Source organism: Oculina patagonica, chromosome 14, assembly GCF_052425735.1.
Source record: "Oculina patagonica isolate OP01 chromosome 14, crgOcupat, whole genome shotgun sequence".
Lineage (NCBI taxonomy): Eukaryota > Metazoa > Cnidaria > Anthozoa > Scleractinia > Oculinidae > Oculina > Oculina patagonica.
In genome coordinates, this window is record NC_135771.1 from 17,803,199 (window position 1) to 17,824,111 (window position 20,913).

Here is a 20,913-nt window from a genome sequence, read left to right on the forward strand (position 1 = left end):
TTTCCTAATATTCTTCGCCAAGCTTCGACATTATTATAAACAATAAATGACACATTTACATAGTGACAAAATCTTTACAATATTAGTTTAAAAAGCTAAAACGTTACCCAAAATTAAAAATACCATAAATAATAATTAATGCAAACAAATAAAATCACGAAAAGTCTTTCGATTTCTTTAAAAATTGAATAAGGTTTTACACTTGTCAAACAAGGTGTGCATAGAAATAGAAAATGAACTTGTTTTGCTTTGCTCCAATTATTCGTCGATGACGATCATCGCTTAAAAATGACTATTCATGATTCAGCAAGACTTTCAGCTGACAAAATCTGAGCTTCAACTCCATTTATTTCTTGGTAAAGATATTGATCTGGTTTTGTTTAAATTTTCTGAATGGTCTTTTTGCGCGTGAATTTTTAATTTCTAAAATTTTTCTCCAGGCTTCTCATAAAACGTTTTCGCTATTTACAGTAGGATAATGACGGCTATCTAGTGATTATTTAAAAGTGTATTTTTTTTCCTTTCATTTTTTGTCTCCTGTCTGACACGGGATGCTAATTAAGGAAATGAAGGTAAAATTCATTCCGCTGAAGATTTGCCGAAACATCGCCTTGAAAATTTAGACAGACTTGAAAATTATGGAATAGATAGACCTGACACTGTTTAATGTTTAAGTCAAAGAAGCGCGCGATATAACTGTACTTCTTAGTGACGATGTACTTTAAAATGATGGGTATTTGCCTTAGAAGCAAGGGAAAATATTATCTACATTTAGTGTACAGGTGGTTTGTTTGCAACGGTCGAGGAAATTCAGTAGATTTAAAGCTAACTAGTGGTAACCACAGGTTAAAAAGTGCGGGCCTTGACGCACTTAGAAAAGGTACTGGTACGAGAGTGCGTAATTTTAGATGGCAGTGTCGATAAATAAATGATAAAATGGACAAAAAGACAGTTATTCCGAGTAACACATCAAGCAAGGAATGCATGTTTTTATCGTTTTAGGAAGTGTAATCGAGCACGCGGTGTGAATTGAGATGTGATTTTTCTCAGTCGGTAAACTCGCTATGTTGTGCTCGCCTTTTATTAACGTGGCGCGATTAATAATAAATCACTGGACAAAAGACAATCATTACGAGTAACCGGTACCGCCGCGCCGAGTAACGCATCACGCTTAATTGCCTCGAACCGGCCGCGAACCAGTAATAAACAAGAACATTGAGAAGCTTGAGAAGCTTAAAATCGGGCGCTTTGCCTTGAAAGGCAGGGTTCAGTACAGCAGAAACCACGAAGCAGTTACTTAAGTAGCACTCAGTCCGACTGTGTTTGTGTAAGTCACAGGGCTTGCATGAGCTGTATTAGTGTGCATAATATAATATCTAGAACGTTGTCGAGATTGCATTATTACTTAATGACATGATGGTTTCAATTTATAAATGTATCTCACACAATACAAATAAACGATTAAAGTAGACGACTAGACAATGTAAAGTTTTAAGACTTAGCAAAGTGCAGTGTATTGGTAATACTGTAAGGTGCGGTTTCACCTGAAGGTCGTGTGCTTTTCGGTATTTTCCAGGCATTGCACTTTGATGGGACAGTACTAAAACTGTTTACCGGGGAACTACTATTGTCAAGAAAATGATCACAACTTGTCGATGAATGATTGGACATTTGTTTCATACCATTACTGTAATAGCAATTGATGAAGGCTTTTAGTCCTGAACCAAAGTATAAGGACTGGGAAATACTGAAACCCATTATCAGCCACCTTAAACGGAAATATCTTGTTGGTGTTTCAAGGAATCCAAGGAAACTTCACTCATCCCATGTATCTATGTATTGCGGTATTTTGTAATTTTTTGAGTGATTTTTGGGGATGTTTGGCAGGTGATAGTTTTTTTAAAAGAATTAGTAAAATTTAGACAACTAAGAAATATTGAAAATTTAATGTGAATTTAACATTGGAATTTGAAGTTAGAAATTGGCAGACGGACACCAAACAGTCCCGTGACATCCTGGAGTGTTTTTGCATGGGGGTCAACTGTGTGATGATGTTTCCATTTTTTTCTTCAATCCCCACTGATAAAGAACTGTTGTTGGTGTTATGTTGGTGTTATCACATGTCAAGCCTTTAACAAGGTATGAAAAGAACACAAGGATTTAAATTATTCTGGTGCTCAATTTTTGCGTAACTAAAATTAATGTTACTCAAATTCCTGATGGATTCTGTCTTAAACTGTTACGAGCTTAGTATTTCCAAATTATTGCATGTCAATGTAAGGCAAGACAAGACATGCCTTGGTTCTTATGTAATTCTCTTAAAAACACATAAGATATTGACTATAATTTTGTCTGTGCTATGGCAATTCACAATGGGGTGGTCTTGATGTGTCTTTAACTTGTAGACTGGACTGGACTAGACTAGTAAAACGCGGACTAGTAAAACGCGGACTTGTAAAACGCCTCTAGACACTTCGAATTCCTTGGCCACAATCATCTTACGGCTCTCTTCAATACATAATGTCTCAAAAAAAACAGTAACCTCAGAAAGAAGTCAGAAGCAAATAAGGTCGAAAGACCGAATTTGAACATATAACGGCAAATGTTCTAATGTCACGAACGTAGGAGTCGTGTAGGCCCGTCACCTTTATTTACCACATACTGCCCCCAAATTAAAACAGTACCCTCAGAAAGAAGTCAGAAGCAAATAAGGTCGAAAGACCGAATTTAAACATTCAACGAAATATTCTAATGTGGGGAGTCGTGTAGGCCCGTCACCTATTTACGATTGACTGCTGATTTCTGGACGGGCCCCGTTCTACCTCGTGCGAGCAATACAAACGACTACACTCAACAGACGTCAAGTAGTGGAAAGAAAGAAACATATGCACACAACTCATAGCATCAATCCCGTTGTTTTAGTAGGGGTTTGCAGAACGAACATGTGCTATACTGCAAAAACATCTCCACGCTTAAACAGACCATAGAGTGCTCAAAAAAGCTAGAAATATGCCGTCGAAGAAACACACAAGAGCTTCAAACACAAATTGTTTCGCTCGCTAAACCGTTTAGTTTTATCCGATTTACAAGCGCTTGTTTCACAAGTCCGCGTTCTACAAGTCCGTGAGTACAAGTCCGTGCTTAACAAGCCCTCGTTTTACAAGTCCGCGTTTTACTAGTCCTCGTTTTACAAGTCTGCGTTTTACTAGTCCGCGTTTTACTAGTCCGCCTTTTACAAGTCCGCGTTTTACCTGAGTCCGCGTTTTACTAGTCCGCGTTTTACAAGTCCGCGTTATACTAGTCCGCGTTTTACTAGTCCAGTCCAGTCCTCGAAATACAGTATGCCAAAACTCCCCGCCCTCTAAAGATAAGTCCTTGACGGTTCTTGTCGTTTTTCGGTGCCTATTCATCTTCGGCATCTTTCTCATCCACCTCTCGTTCTGTCCTGTGTCTGTCATCACACGAAAGAAAAGCTGATTCTCAAAAAATCTGCCACAAAAGGAAATTGACAAAACCAATATGAAAACCATATATCGAAAGTTTCTTATTCTAAAATTTTATCATACGTCTTAATTCAGAGCTACAAAGAAGTTCCTCCTTTTGAGTTATTGATACTGTTCTTACAGTACCTCTTTCCACTAGCGAAATTTTACAAAATTCCTTCGCGGCGAAAAGGTAGCGCGAATCCAGAACAGACTCCAATCGAGAGTGGGTTAATTCTAGATTACTATTAATTAACTATTACAACACTCATTTTTAAAATAGTTTCCCAAGCCGACTAAGCTAACTAAACGTCGAGTGTATCTTTCAGTAAACAAAACATGCCGTTATGACGCCGGAAATCCAGCTCACGCATACTATACCCCGTGACTCACGCAAACCTCCGACTTAAGTGCTACTACAGTCATTCCTTTCTAAACATTTTTTTTTTGACCACCACCGTACCTTTCTACCCAAAAAACTCATGAAACCGCCCGGTTTTAACCTGTTTTAACCTTTCAAAAATTAGAGCGTTCGAAACTAAATAAGATCCGTAATCACAAACAACATACAGCCGTTTACCAGCACTCTTTAAAACTCCTGAAACCCTTCAAAATCAGGCAAAATAAATCTTTGAAATAACCTTTATCAATGTTTCTTATTTTTTATTCAGTTCTATAAAATGCCTTTCATACACTACTGTCAAACAAAAATTTCAATTTCCTCAAAGTTTCAAGACAAAAGAATAACAAATATTTCGTGCACGATGTAATTTGATTAAGCCAATATTATCACGTCTAAAAATACTTCAGGCAATTCAGTGAAAACCCGTTTTTTTTTTCGTATCAACGAAAACCACTTTCGAATAATCAATACATAAAAATAACAATAAGATCAAAAGGAAGAAAGGAACCTTTCTAATTATTTGAAGACTTTCAAAGCCGTGATATTATACATCCAATCCGCGATAAAATTTAATTACAACAAAATCCAAGTTCTCATTTTGAATTCCATTTTTTTCAGTTGATACCTTTATCCAACTTGTGAAAAATTCCATTCAAGTTCCTATTAATACTGTACATTCCCAATGTTTTGCTCAGGTCTTCAGAAGCGTCTTACTAACCAAATCTAAAATAATTCCAAAACATGCTGTACAAACATTCTACTCTTTGTGACAAACGACTTGACGACCAATTGTTCAGAAATGAAAATCGACACAGTTCTTGCTAAATAAAAAAAAAGTTTTACGGCGGAGTCAGGCTCAAAAAATATACCGCAAGATCACACCCCCATTCATAGTCAGAAACCAGCAAACCATCTAGTTTGCTAAAAAAAACACTGCGTGACATCAATGACGTTACCTTTTTCATTTACAAAAATAACTTTAACTTGTCAAAGTAAGTGCAATTTCACAATGGTGAATATCAGTACAGTATGGGGCCCAGTATCTCGGCCGGGTCCAGTTCTCGGCCACTTTGTGTTTAACGCGTTTTTTCACACTCCAGTTGAATCAAAAGAAAAAGGTATTTCCTTCAAACGATAGACTGATTCATGTGCTTTAAGTATCTTGAGTTTGATCGTTCAATTCGATATAGAAAGCTCACACGTCGAGTTTACGCGGAGGTAGGTGAATTTGCATTCCCGAAAAAGTTGTTTGTTTACGGCTCCAAATTCATGGATGTAGTTAAATTCGTATTTTATCCAAAAGCCCCCACCATACGAGCTAATTTTTGGCATGTGAAACGTAGAATAATTCAGCTTTCTGCTTTAGTTAACTTTTCGTTGAACCGTTGTATTTTTTGGTCTTAATTTACTTCGAAATTTTTTCTTGCGACGTTTGCGTATTTGCCAGTTCTCGGCCACCCTGCTCGCTATCACAGCTTAGCGCTTGGTTTTTAATATAATTTCATCTGCTGCTGCCAGAATGAAAGAAATAAATGTTTTAAAAATAAAGTTCAATCTTATCTCTAAGTTTTGAGCTGACTCTTGTCTTGTCTATTATTTCTACAACACCTAAATCTTTCAAGACCTTTTCACTGCAAAATAAACCATCTAAACGCACGGGTCACACAATGCGGTTTTGCCAGAACCTGCACATAGGCAACTAGGCGCGTTAAAATCCTTCTTTTCTAAAGTAAAACAAAGCATCATAAAAATAATTTGGGATCGATATAGTATAAATAGGTTTACAGAGTGATTTTATGACTGTGAAAATTAATTGAGCATTTTTTTACAGATAATTACGCACAAGCTTTTTAGTGGCCGAGAACTGGGCCAAGGTGGCCGAGAACTGGGCCCACAAATGGAGCTTTTATTTTTATTATTGCTCGGGCAAATTAATTTTTGACTGGTCGATAGCTTTACACCAAAAAGCTGAATAATGTAGCTAGTTCTGGGAGAAATTTCAAGTTCCTGCGGTTCTTCTGAGGTAAGAAATACAAGTTTACGTCAAAAGTGGCCGAGAACTGGGCCAAGGTGGCCGAGAACTGGGCCCACAAATGGAGCTTTTATTTTTATTATTGCTCGGGCAAATTAATTTTTGACTGGTCGATAGCTTTACACCAAAAAGCTGAATAATGTAGCTAGCTCTGGGAGAAATTTCAAGTTCCTGCGGTTCTTCTGAGGTAAGAAATACAAGTTTACGTCAAAAGTGGCCGAGAACTGGGCCAAGGTGGCCGAGAACTGGGCCCACAAATGGAGCTTTTATTTTTATTATTGCTCGGGCAAATTAATTTTTGACCGGTCGATAGCTTTACACCAAAAAGCTGAATAATGTAGCTAGCTCTGGGAGAAATTTCAAGTTCCTGCGGTTCTTCTGAGGTAAGAAATACAAGTTTACGTCAAAAGTGGCCGAGAACTGGGCCCCATACTGTACTTTGCACCGTAAGCTTTTTTCTCTGTCCTTCCGCCGAAGCAAAAAAACACAATCTGATTACACATTAACCCAAAAGTCGACCAAGTGTGCCTGCAACGATTTCCTGTCAAAACTAAAATGAAAACCATTGCGGTATGCGTCACCCGTAGCGGTTTTGTAGCAACCCCGAGCTATCCCCGTCTTTTTGGCCGCGCCAGGAGACTACGCTCTAGGACGACCAAAGGGTAAACCTTAAATCGGCCACGCCCGATTAATAATAATAATAATAATAATGTAATGTTTGACAGAAGCCTAGATCTTATGGACAATCGTTCTTGGAGAACAGATTTTCTCTTTCGGTGTTACGACAAACTGTCGTGGTTGACACATTTTTCGTATTCCGATCGTTCTTAGTGGAAGAACAAAATTTTCAACTTCCGTTTTCTGTTCGCCCTTTATTAACGTGGCGCGCACGCGTAAAACACAATCCGCTGGTCACTGTCAAGATTACGGTTGCGAGCCTCTCTTGGGCCCGCAACAGACAGAGCTGAATAATGTCTGCGCGTGCGCCAGGTACCCGCGGTATGAATTGCGGGCTCGGGCGCGGGCTTATTTAAACTAACAGAAATTTAAGGATCTGAAACGGCTGGCACAAAAAACCGAAAAATAAGGACGTGGTTAAAAAAATAAGGTTTTAGTTGCCACTTTTGAGAAGAAACAACATTTTTCCAAAAAATGAGGGGGTGTCGGCATTGTAAAAAAATTGTTCTCGCGCCGACAAACAGCCTTTCGAGAAAATTTTCAGTAAGTTGTCAACTCCGCTCAATTAGCGACAATTACCGGTGGTGTTTACGTTTCTTTACTGGCTTTTTTGGCCACTTTACCGTCTACTTCTTCAAATGTTGGTTTGCTGGTAAAACAAGGAACAGCAAAGAGGAATGTTATGGTGATTTTAGGTCCCTACCACCAGCAGGAGCTTCAAACTTACGTACCGAAGGAAACTGTATTCTTTTACGACATTGATAAGCGATGGAAGGACAAGACAGTCGCTGCTTTCGCCGGTTTAAGGGCAACATTTGGAGAAACTAACAGATATATAAGTTAGCCTTTTCGACTTCCAAGGTAAAGAAAACTTGGAGTATCACCCTAGGATCAAATTGTGTAATGGTGTAAAGTAAAATTTCACAAAAATGTCGAAGGCGTCTGTGAGTAAAGCAATATAAGCTTAAAACAAAACTAACTTTAGGCAGGTTGACCTAATCGAAACCTTTCCCTGAGAAGCAGTCTGCAAATATTTCAAGTCTGATCATTTTAAAAAGCAGCAATGAAGAACAGTTTCTAAGGGAAGAGAAAAGTTGTGCAAAGCTGAAAAGTGCAGCCCCCTGCAAAAAGAACTAAATGTAATAATTTTAGCGTACCTCCCATTTGAATAATTCTTAGCATTATAATAGACTTTACTTTTACCCCAAGCTATAATTATAGACTGTAATGGGCCCCTAACTGTTTGAAAAGAAATGTCTTTTATTAGAATCAACTATTGACAGGAAATATTATTATTTATCAGTTTTATTATTAAAGCAGAGCCACAATCAAAATTGTGATTTGTTTGGTTGATCACAAAAACCATCTGAACTACAAATTGGTCCATCGGGGGATTTACATGACCCATGTTTAGGTATAGGGGTGCTTCTGGGGGTTTGAAACCTCGACAGTTTAGGACATTAAAAACTTAAAATACCTACTTTGTGAAGGACAGCACCCCCTTTTTTAGACTCTACTTAGGACAAAGGGCGCATCAATAATCATGATCATTTGTACGCTGTGTTATATTGCTGATTGGGTGAATAAAGGACACTGACAACAATAACGTCCTGAAAGTATTTTAATGTCTGCTAAGTAGATAGAGATAAATGTTTCTGATTTTGGATTGCTACATATTCAATGACAGTCTTGCAGTTATACCCTGTCTAGGAGGGGTTCAGACCCAGATTTGGACAGATGAACTTGAAATTATATACCAGAGCTGGAGAGGTAAAAAAAAACATACCCTATCCAGCAGTACCCCTCAGGGGTACATCAGCTGGTAAGATAATTGGACTTAGTACCACATGCCATGCCATGCTCAGCATCTAATAATCTGCTCTATTCAGAATTACACTGAGTTGAGAACACATACAAACATAGAACAAAGTCAAAGTAAAACAAAAGTCAGCCTAGCATGCAACACAAAATAAACCGCCTGTTCTGCAACACCGTCTTGCAGGCTACAATCAGCCCAACTATGTTTTGTTTTGGAATTTAAAATCATAACATAATTATTGTAATAAAATAAAATAAAAAAATGAATAAAAAAAATCACAAATGTCTTTGGTTATATCTGAGTTTATTCATTCTCTGCTGCATTGTAGAGATAACACTGAGTATTGCCCTGGCCCCAGTTGTTTCGAAAGGTGGATAACGCTATCCACCGGATAAATTGCTATCCAGTGTATAAGTGTTAGCAAGACATACTACACTACCCAACGGATAGCGATTTATCCCGTGGATGGTGATATTCACCTTTCGAACAACTGGGGCCTGGTGTACAAGCCAAAGCTCTTTACATCCAATGGTGATTTTGTATTTCAAAACCAGCTGGTTACCTGTGGAAGAAAATATGTTTTAGTTAATATGAAATTATTGCCATTACAATTTTCTGGTGTCCTCAGCTGGTGTGTTTTTTTTTTCACTTAAACCAATTAAGACTGACCACAACTTTGCCATTCAAAAGTCTTAAGTTACTGGCATAGTGCAAGTGCTCATAGACACTATGGTGACACAAACTCACCCACTTACAGCAAGCGGAAGCTGATTTTTCAGTCATGACATCATTAATCAGAATAATTTATTTCATGGTTATCCTTTTTTTGCTGATTTTGGTTACATCTGGAACAACTCACACAAAGATTAATATTATCCTGAAGAAGCTTGATTCTTAGGGTGAAATAAATATCTTTGCCAGACAACTTTGAAAGAAGTTTAACCTGCAATGCTTGTCAAGTGACAAAATTATCAATCCCAATTAATCAGTTGATATTGATAACACCAGTACACAATGCTTACAGACACATATTCTCAAATTGTGGTAAATTATGGAAGAAGTTTATAATTATAATACCCTGACAGAAACTCCTGACCCTACATAATTTGTGCATTTCTTTCAGAAAACTTATTGAAGGCGTGACTCTATTTTAAGGTTGCACAGGTTATATAGTTTTTTAACCACGACAAGTCTACAGTCACCATAAGAAATTGTGAGAATTATAAGCTCCTATGTGAGCACTCCTTTCAAAAATAAAATTCTACCCCAAAATAAGCTTATATGAACTTGACCTCTTTCGACTGATCACAACGGGTCTATAAGCAAATATAATCACAAGTATTTTTCTCACTACAAAGAAAGCACAGGTAGCCAACACAAAGTTGAAGAAATATATGTGCGTTTTTTTACATGGAGCTAATATGTGAAACAGTACACAGCAACACTACAGTTTTCGTTTTGAACACAACAGTGTGTACGCGTTTAGTGAACAATGCTGACATTATAACTGGATTTCACTTGACTAAAAATTCAATTATCTATAAAATTCTCACCTCTTAATCACTCCAATCTCCCTTGTTGTCATCAATGGCCTCCAAACATCGTTTTTCCGCAAAAAAGAAACAGGCGAAGCGAAGTTCCCTAGTTCAGGCGGTTGAATCAATTCAATGCTTCAAATATTTTAAATTACGTTACAACTGAGTTTTGTCGAATTCCCTGGCATTTCTGGGCCAGAAAACTTCGATGTGAACTCTGAAGTGTTTAAATTTTTATCTATCGGAAGAAGGCAGAGGAACAATACGCGTTCTGATTAAAAAATAAAAGGAAATTCTCTCCTCTCTCCTTGCCGACTTTCAGAACGACAAAAGAACCACATATCACGTTCGCGCCGAAATTTGTCATGTCATCCCGCACATGCGCAGACGTTATTCAGCTCTGTCCCCGCAACAAAGAAAATAACAAAAGCAAAACGGTACGTTGGAAAAGGGAACTTACCTTTTCAATCGCCATTACTATAGCCTGCGTAGCAGGCGTCTGAGTAGTTTTTGTAGCGCGCGTATGGACGCCTGCTACGCAGGCTACCATTACTATGGTACTGATAGATAGCGGGCAGTCCGTGTTATTACGAAAGCGTGTCGAGGAAATGTGCAACTGAATAGCTCATAGGCACGTGGTTTAAGGTCGCGGGGGACACCTTAGGCTTATCATTATGCATTTATTTAAAGTATATGCACGACTTACAACGACTGACATCAACAACTTTACGAGATATTTATGACTGGATATAAATATGGGCGCGTGCGCGTGATTTGAAAAATATCTGTTTCTTTGATATTTTAATCAATCTAAAACAACACTTACGTTATACGTTTATATAGATTGTACAATCTTGAATCGCCCGAAATTGTAATTAATAGTTCGGCACTGACAATATTATTTTAAAGGTTGATTCCAAACAAATGCGCCAAGGGGTTTTTTTAACCATGTAGTAAAATTCAGTGTAAGATCCAAGATGGGAACCCATGTTGAAAAACCGAAATAAAAAGGTGGGGCCCCGATTGAAAAAGTAAAAAGTGGAGCTCCGGGGGGGGGGGGGGGGAACAAATACACGAAGTAAACAAAAAAAGCGGGCGATCGAAAAAGCACTGCAGTACTTATGTTGGTAATTCATGGACGTACAGTGTAGACATTCTCAATCGAACTCTTAAATTTTATTGCTTTTCAAACTTTATATCTGTCTTTTATAAAACTCTTACAATGTGTAGAAATAACAAATAACATTTCTACATACAAATTTAATCTAAGAGAAAAATTTAAAATTTTTATAAATGCATGTCTACATTGTATGTCTATAAATTGTCCAAAGCACGATTAAGCTAATCCAGGATTAGTGTGAAGTTTGATTCCAGTTTTTTAACTTATCATTGAGGTTTTCTGTTTATATTTTCTGTCCTCCATTATTGACATCGACTAATCTCAAGCTCCACAAAACATAAGCAATAAAAACACTTTTATCCACGAGAAATTGAACCCTCGATAAACTTTTAATCCTGGGTTAGTGTTAATCGGCTTTCGAACAACCCGGCCCTGAGAAAAAGTGAATTTCTTTCCAAATTGATATTTTTGTTTCATAATAGAAATACTCCCTCAGCGTCTCTTTGCCAGCTCATAATGGCATCAATGAGTCTTCGGCCACTCTTTGAAAGAAATCTGATTCCCCACCTCTTTTGATGCTAGCCTATCAATAGTTTGTTTTACTTCCTTCTTTATCATTTCTTTGTCTAAAAGATCCATGGGTCTATAAATGAGACATAGGTGTTACATGATATAAAACAATATCTGCTATTTTCCCAACAAAATCACCCGAAACCTCATTCAAAAGAACAGTTATTTTACTATGCTATGAGATTTTCCGCTATTTAAGTAATATAGATGTATCCCGCCCTAAAGAGTATCGGGGTTTAGAGCCATTTATAGATTTTGCCATGTTATATTGTGTCGTACAAGGCGTTGCATGAAAAGAAAAGAAAGCTAAACATGCTCTACTTACATGACTTCGACGCCAGCTGCCTTGAGGATGGTCAGCGCCTTTGCACTGATATTGGTTGGCGAAATGAAATAAAGGCGTTTCACTCTTGCCTGCATTTAAATAAAGAAGGATAATGACTTAGACATGTTCACGTGGGAAACTGCTTGAAACAAACTTGTTTTATAGCATCTGTTACAACGAAGACAAGGATGGACGATTGATTATTGTGTAGTAGGTCGGTTGATTCCAGGGTTAATTTAATAACGAGACCGTCGTCTCAAAGTTTGTCTTTCATTTTTTTTTTGGGGGGGGGGGGGGGTAACAGACTGGAAACTTATAAAACCTCTTTATCTAAGACAGTTTGAAAGTATATTACAAAGTTTTTTTTTATTAATGGTGTAAATTTAAATCCAATGGTAATGACATGAGAAGGAATGAAACATGGAATCTTCACTCGGTACAATACAATATTTTGAATTTCTCACCTGTGCGAGATTCTTCACCTCATTTTCACTTGGAAAATGCGTCGAAAACGCATAGAAATGGTTGCCTTCAGAAAAGCGAAGTGCTAGAACGTTGCCGATTGCGGACACCATCATGGTCTCACAACCAGGCCCTCCTTCAACGCCTCTAGGATACCCTTTCTACGATAGGGAACAGATCTGTAATTGCAATACATAACATGTCATTTTTTCGTCTCCTTTGCTTGTTTACAAGCAAGAAAAGAAAAATAGTGGATAAGTTGTTCTATCTCGAACCACATTCTTTTTTTTTTTTTAATTGCAAAACACAGAAAAAAAACAACTTACAGTTCACTTACTTACATTGCTTACGGGACAATTACCTACATCACTTACTGGATAATTACTTACAATACAATTGCTTACATTACTTACACTACATTAAGTTACATTATATTAATTAATTAATTAATTAATTAACGAGACTACTTACATACAATACACGTTACTTACAATACCAACAAAGTGCAACACTTATTAAGGTTGACCTACAAATACAATTATTTCAGTACAGTGTTAGCCTTAGGGTTTTCTTCATTTTTTTAACAGTTGCTTGTTGCTAAATATGTTTAATTATAATTATCACCCACTTAGATTTCTAACAATTATCATTTGACGCTGCTCCAGTTTTGAGGCTGTTGTAACATGCCAGAAAGACAGAGAAATGTTTCATTTCAGGGGACAAGTTTCGTGTCCTACAGGACCATATATAATATCTCGCCAAAAGAAAATTAAAATTAAGTTTCTGTTTATTTTTGGATGTGTCTGGCCTTAGGCCTAAAACTATATTTAGAGAAAGGTTGTATGTTCTCAGCGCAAGATTTTGGCTTACAAGAAGTTGCTTAAAGTTTTGCCAGAAGGTAGAGACAACTCTACAGGACCAGAAAAGATGAATTAGGCTTTCCTTCTCAGTTTTGCAGAAACTACAGAGATCGTTATCTTTTATTCCTACTTTTTTAAGAAAATCATTAGTCGCCAGTCGTCTATGCAGCAATTTGAATTGAAATACAATTAGTTTTGTAGATTTGGTACACTGGAAAGATAGCTGGTACGCTGCATTCCAGTCTATTGGTTCATGGGCTTCAAAGGGGCAATCCATAGCCCATTTTTAAGTCGTGAATGTAATGAACGAATTATTGCGGTCTGCTGGAGTGTGTAAACTCCCTTGGTAACCTAGCAATTTTATATTAAGTTTAAATTAGTAATAGTAATTGGACTGAGTGGAGTACAATTCAGGGAGTAATCGGGCGAGTCATTTCGAAATCGGCCGAGCGCGCAGCGCGAGGCCGATTTGAAATTACGAGCACGATTATTCTTTGAATTGTACGACACGAAGTTCAATTACTAATTAATCGTGTCAATAACAAAATTCGAGGTTAGGAAGTCTTTAGGAACCTTTTCTTTAAGAAAAAGTCAAAGGTAAATTCAATTGGTTGCACAAAAAGTTAGAAAACAGCAAGAAAAAAACATTCAAATGCGCGTGATTGACGCGCGGATGGCGTAGGTGTCCAATTACAGGTATCCAATTTGAAGTTGCTCAAATTGGATACCTGAAATTGGACACCCACGTGATCGCGCGCCGATTACGCGACAAATAGGCGCGCGCAGAACCAATCAAAATCGAGGATTTTGTTATAGATACGATTAAGTTCAAAATGGCGGATGAACGTAGACAAGGGCTCAGCCTGGTTTCCCGAGTTGTAATGCGAACTTGTGGATGTACATCAGGAGAATACGAATATTTTTTTCCTTTCTGGAAGGAATTTTTCTAGTGAGGCCAGTGCTCGTATTCACATTTACACACAATGCAACGGAAAGGATGGCCAAGGAATCAAGAAACTTGCACGCCGAACAATAGCTTATTTTGAAAGTCCGCGGATATGAAATTAACTTATCTTTCATTGAAATGCAATCAAATAGTTGGTAAGTAATAAATCACCCTAAATAAGGCTGTATTTTCCGCTACAAATAAGTCTCACTAGTGATGCGTTTCGAAAAAATTAGAGATATCTATAGTTGGCTTCCTTTGTCTTTCGGTCGATCATTCATTTGCACGTTCGTCAAGTTTTTGTATCTAGTAATATTTTATATTCGTTGTCACACTCTCGTTAACGAAGTTCCCAAGTACATCTATCTCGTGACTTAAACTTAAATCAAAATTTCCTCTGGCATTCGTAGCTCATTAGGTAGCAAGCCTTATGTGAATGAAAAATTTGCTCTGCTTTTGAAGGTTAAACTACATTTGTAAACACAGTATTATGCATTGATCAGTCCCTTACAATTATTTTTTCTTCATACACATGGTCTGTCAAAAAAGGGACACATTAGTTCAACTGTGGTAATTGTAGTTCTCCAGGGGTGTATCATTGCACTCCGGTAATTTTTTGCTTTGTCAACATCCACTGAGTGCTATGGGGTAGACATTCAAAGAAATACTGAGAGAGTACTATTGTTAGCAGCTTAATTTTAGCGAATTTTTCTGAGCAAGATTTAGCGACTATTTAATATAGGGATTTTCCAAAAACTTCAAAAAATAGTAATATCGTGTAAACCAGCTTTTACTGGCCGGTGATGAACATATGGCTAAGATGAAAATAAATGTTCAGTAAAAGAAAAAAACTACCGTATCTTGACATTGAATGAACAAAAATTGCATTGCCTAAAAGAACAAGTTACCAGTATCCATTTTTGTGTTCCATTAGGGTGGGAAGGGGGTACCGGGGAGGTACTTGAAATTTGACTAAGACAAATTTTAGCAAGTACTTAATTTAGCGATTTTCGCCCAACTCACTAAAATCGCTAAAATGTAATAGCCACTTATATAACAATAGTAACCTTAAGATCGATTTCTGTACATGTCCTATGCCTCCCCCCCACCCCCCCCCCCCCCAAAAAAAAAAAAAAAAAAAAAAATGCATGCAGTCATCTCAGCCGAAAAGGAACCTGGTTGCATGCCATGCTGATAAATAACAAATTGCTTACACTTAGATGGTTTGTTGTACGTGTTGTCCTTCAGATTTATTTTGACAAGGCACATAGAACAATATCCTACAATACAGCACATCACTGAACTCTGCATGGGGCTAGGCTGTCAAGAGGTTTGGGCTGGAATGAACATCCTGCAGTAACTTGTATGAAACACATGATCAGAAAAAGAATTTTATTTCAAATTTACTCTCATTTCACAAACAGTGAATACTGCTCTCTATAAATTGACTTTTAGCAGACTGTACAGCTTGAAAAATAAAATATTTGGAAGTTATTGTTATTGACTGCTGAAAAACAAAGAGTAAAAGATAAACAAGCTTTAAGGTTCAGATCCTTTAATCCAACATGGCCATCAAATTTATGCAGGATGGCTGGCAATGTATAGAGATTATATTTAAAAACGAATTGATAAGGCTGGTTAAAATGCATTGATGATTTTCGTGGCATGTAAAGGGGTAAAGTAAACTTTTTGGTTGCAAGTAAAGATACCAGAAAAGGAAATAAGTAGCAGTTTTCATTTGTTACATGTATCAGGCCTCTAAATTGATAATAAATTATGTTGACTTTACTGTTTCCTTTCAATTTCAATTCTTAGAAGTCACATGTATGAGGCATCTGTTAGTTTCTTTTAATTATTTGCCTTCTGTCACAGTGTCTCCCATTCTTTAACAGAGAAAAATGTTTGTCGAATAATACCACTGTCCTGTATGAAATGGCTAAGTTACCTGGTTATTAATTAAAGAACCCTTTAGCAATTGTGAAACAGTTTGTTGAAAAAAAATTCCCTAGCTTCTTTCCATTACCAGCTTCGCAGCATCTTATAATAATAATAATCTCAAGGTACCTCATATCTTGTTACCACTATACGTGTCTCTCTCAGCATTAATTATTTTAAGCTCTGAAATAATCTTCACTTCTTAGCTGCTTAGCTAGAAGGCCTCGATGGACTACTGGACGGTTATTTTTCAGTTAGAATATGGGGTTATTTATCACTTACCAGCTAGAATTTTAAACATGACTCAACTATGACGTACGTTAACAGATTTCATAGACGATTACAAAAATTGTCGTTTGTCAGCAGACATTTAAAATTTATTTTGGCTAATTCTGGGCTGTCAGTTTATAATATACCACATTCACGACTTTGCTCATAGAGCCTTTGATTCTTGACTATTGGTTGGACACCTTTGTTTAAGACTAATTGACTTTTTATAGGCCTGTCTGCTTGCCTTACTTGCTTTCATAAATTTCGTATAAAAGCTTTCGTATTGTATATTTGTATTGATAGGAAAGTATTTGAATCTTTCATCAAATGCGAAACCCTGTAAATTCCTTTTTGCTGCCATTTTTTGTAGAAGATTGGTTCGAACCACATTATTGTAAACTCTCAAGGGACTGCTTTAATTTCTCAAGGGAATACTTTCCGCTGTGGGTGATCAAAGCGCGTGACTTGTAAAGTGTCACTCTATAGTTGTGCTTCAACACTTCCGTTCTTGTGCTAAAAACGTGACTTGTCAAATTTACAAACGTTATATAACAATTAATCTTACGTGACATAACCAATTAAGAATGTGAGGGGCTCAGCGCTCGAAGGCAACGAACTTTAAAACGATTAAGAACGCAATTTGTACTGGTACAAGTCTTTAGGCGCTAATATTAATTTAACCTAAAACGATTAACAACGCAAATTTGTACTGGTACAAGTCTTTCACACACTAAAACGTTGCTAATAGTTAACCAAAGGGAACTCATTTCATGGCAATTGATTATTTCTGCTGAGTTGCACAATTTAGAATTGCAACATCATTCAATGCAGGTGTGAAGTGATATTTACAAGTGTTTTTGTAGCCTGTTGTGAAATTACTTCCGGTGGAAGCAGTAAACGCTAAACGTTTTTGCTTCTGTTCAGAAGTTAATGCATCGCCATTAGAAAAAAAAAACAGAAATGGCATGTGTAGCCGTAAGATAAAGAATAACGCGAGGAGAAGCGGCTTTTGGTAATATCCAAACGAAAATTTACTTCTCAATGTGGGGTTAAGATTGCGTGACGAGACAAAAGGTAACTCTGTCGTGTGTAACTTTTATCTGGAACCCTGAACAAAACCGAGTAGTAATCATTCTAACTCGAAAGGAAACAACTCATTTGATTAAAGGCAAACGTCAAAATTTACTATTTTTAACCAAGCCAAAGTATATGAGTCGCAGAGCGCCCAGCTGTCGCGATCGACAAATACAGCATTTCCTCCGCGAAAATAAAAATAAAATGCTTGAACTGACTGAATACGTTTGAATTCTTCCATGATATGTTCGAACAACAATGCCCAGGATAAACCTTCTACTCATACTAACTTCATGCAAAAAAGTCAATATCTCAAAGAGATCTATGATTAGGCCATGACGATCACTTGATGTTATGAGGCGGTCGGCGGGATCTACTAAATTTTGTTTTGAACTACCGATCAATTGCTGGCTTGCAACCACATGACAAGGCGGCCATGTTGAAGGTCAAAATAATAAAAAATGTTTTGGCGGAATTTGCATGATAAAGAAGTTTAGTTCCCAGCGGAGGGAAACGCTTTGTTGTTGTCCATCAGCATGACCGCCGTGACGCCAGTTGCAACCCAGCAGTGGAGTCAAATGGAACTGGGAGCTAGGTATGCTGCCAAGCGATAAATACGCCTCATATTCCCTTTGTTACTCGAACTGAGACTGTTACTGGTCAGCGTGTGCCCTGTATATTGCAAGGCTGATCGGACAGCTAAAAGGTTAAATAAATTTTACTTGATTCGTTTAAAATTGTTTTAACCTATTTCTGGAGTATGGCCGCCATGTTTTTCGACGTCGTCGTCGTCCGGACGTTTGGCGCACACGGCCGCGAACCATGACGCTAGCCATGTTATCTTCATCACTTGTTATAAGTTATGTTATACACGACGACATCAGCTCTGCTGTAAAGTTATCGTGTCTATATAAAAGATCTATTTAACAAATAGATTCCATTTTGCCATGCGTCTGTTCAGTTATAGATCACAGATGACGTCAAAATGTGGTAAGAACAAAAAAAGTGGCCCACGAGCCGCTAGGCGAGTGGGTCACTGTTGTTCTTACCACATTTTGACGTCTTCTGTGATCTATAACTGAACAGACCCACGGTAAAATTGAATCTATTTGTTTTATATAATAAAACTAAGATTTGGACTATGAACTCTGATCACGCACGCGAGTCACACCACCGCGTGACGTCATCTATGCGTCTGTACTCTAATAGATCATAAGTTAGAACCAATCAAAATGCGCGTAGAATTCAGGTTATTATATAAATCACAATAACACACGCACCTTTAACGTTTCAGAATCTATAAGCAGTGCTCCTTCGCTCTCGATTCTCGGCGAAGACCTTGAGCTTGCAATAATGGAAAGGAAGAGGAAATAGTCTATCCATTTCCTGAACAACACCTAGTTTAAAGATTTTCGGAGTAAGACGTTAACTTGGTTAAGGAAAAATTGACGATCATAGTTTCAAATAGTTGGCAAAACAAATTTGTTAATTACCTTTTCAGTTTGGCTTGACCCTGGTTGGATCAAATCTCTGGCCCACTGACTTGTAATGTCGGTTTCCCTCAACTCTTTCTTTTCCACTTTTAACCATTTGTATAATTCCGAATAGGTCTCATTGGCACAAATGTCGTTTGTCGTCGCCTGATCGAGTATCTTGATGAATCTTTGTTGAAATGCTGCCAATTGCAAGTTTTCATCATTTCTTTTGAAGGGCCTGAAAGCAAGGAAAATAAAATATTTAATTTATTTACATGCACACTTTAATTATTACATAATTCGTTTTTAATTCACGATTTAGATTCAAGATTTATCCAGAAAGGCCAAAACTGTGCATTATACACCAAATGGCTGTTCCGAGCTGAGAAACAAAATTTAATAACTGGTTTCCTTTGGGATCAGTCATTAAATGTTTTGTTATATAGCACGACGAGGACTTTGAAAATGACGCAAATCGGTCAACACTCGCGGGCAATATTACAATGTTACCTATGACGTCATAGATTTTGAATTGTTGCCCGCTAAGAAACTTTTCGGGGGAAACAGTTTTAATTGTTAGATGTCATGTGACCACGAATAAGCCAATAAGAGCACGCTGTTAGGGAAAAATGTCTAGTTATATAACAATTTGAGTTAAAAACTGGCGTTTCTGATGTCGTTACGTAAATCAACTTACACATACTCCACATTTGCTTCTTTAAAGATTTTTTCTGACTCCCTATATTTATCCCTGAACGAGAGGTAGCACACTTTTCGAACTCCAGCCTAATAAAAGATAATATAGGAAGAATAGGTGGTGTTTTTAAAAATGCATTAATATAATAAAAGTCCAATTTCTTGAGCGAAAAAATCATTGACAAAATGGCTACTCTTAGGCCGCATTTCCTTACCCTCAATTCTGTTGATACAGAATGCTAGCTGGGAATAATTCGACATCCATGTAGTCCAAATGATATGCGCGGTTCTGACTCGAGTAACTAGAGAGAGCTTAACGTTATACGGCAAACGGCAAACGCGAGCTTGCCTTTCATTTTGCTACCTTTTTATTGAATTCTAAAATTAATCCTTATCAATAAGGGTTTTTTAAAACATTTCACAATAAAAGTTAACGGTAAAAATAAGCGACGTTTCGACCGATCTTCGGTCATTATCAAGCTAAGTGTAAGAAATAAAATTTGCATAGATATATATAGCTACAAAGAGGTAAAAATGTGTGAGAAATATTAATGAAGTAAAAATATGTAAAAATGTAAGTAAAAATAATTTACAACGTAGTTGCTAAAAACAATAAAAGGCATGAAAAGCCTATAAATAAATATTATTTAAAAACTTTCGCACGTATAGAGTCAGACTGTACATTGAGACTGGGTCTCAGTTCGTGGATAAAAAACATTTCAAAAATAAGACAATCAAACTTCGTTTTACATTTCTTTAAAATCGAAAAATTCTTTGTTAGATCGTTAGGGGCCAAAGCGTGTTCCTCGCGATAATGTTTTCCAATTGATGACGATGCGTTCTTGTGCTCATCGACGCGCTGGTGCAATTGCCGGCCCCTAAGGATCTAACTAAGAATTTTTCGATTTTAAAGAATTTTTTTTTTTTTTTTTTGGTTTTATGAAATTTTTTATTATTGCAACACACACACACAAAAAAATACATCACAAAAAAGTAAACAATACAGCTACTTACAGACCAATTGCATACAAAACTTAAAATAAAATAACTTACACTTATTTTACACTTGTCATGTAATATATACAAAGTAATACAAAGACAAATAAAGGGAAATATACGCAGGAAATAAAGTAATATGAGGGCTATGCATTAGATTAATATTTGAACATATTACAACTTTGTTATTATTCTTAATTTTTTTTTTATAGTGCGAGCAAAGTTATCTATTTCT

At 37.0% G+C, this 20,913-nt stretch overlaps 1 protein-coding gene across 1 annotated transcript; it reads right to left on the reverse strand.

Annotated features, from left to right (window-relative positions):
- Positions 1 to 11,276: 11,276 nt before the first annotated feature.
- Positions 11,277 to 19,792, reverse strand: LOC144638682 (uncharacterized). Its single transcript, XM_078497910.1, has 6 exons — positions 19,684 to 19,792; positions 19,005 to 19,224; positions 18,792 to 18,908; positions 12,429 to 12,605; positions 11,965 to 12,053; positions 11,277 to 11,712 (listed from the first exon to the last, which is right to left on the reverse strand). Exons 4-6 carry the CDS (start codon positions 12,540 to 12,542, stop codon positions 11,592 to 11,594), a joined length of 324 nt encoding a protein of 107 aa, XP_078354036.1. The 5' UTR covers positions 12,543 to 12,605; positions 18,792 to 18,908; positions 19,005 to 19,224; positions 19,684 to 19,792; the 3' UTR covers positions 11,277 to 11,591.
- Between the last annotated feature and the right edge of the window lie 1,121 nt (positions 19,793 to 20,913).

Bases quoted from the DNA above. Each gene is read 5' to 3' on its own strand.
- LOC144638682 (XM_078497910.1), bottom strand. From the start codon at position 12,542: ATGATGGTGTCCGCAATCGGCAACGTTCTAGCACTTCGCTTTTCTGAA. The intron at 12,054-12,428 runs GTGAGAAATTCA...ATTTAAATGCAG, and splicing joins AGGTGAAGAATCTCGCACAG to GCAAGAGTGAAACGCCTTTA. The intron at 11,713-11,964 runs GTAAGTAGAGCA...TCTCATTTATAG, and splicing joins GCAGCTGGCGTCGAAGTCAT to ACCCATGGATCTTTTAGACA.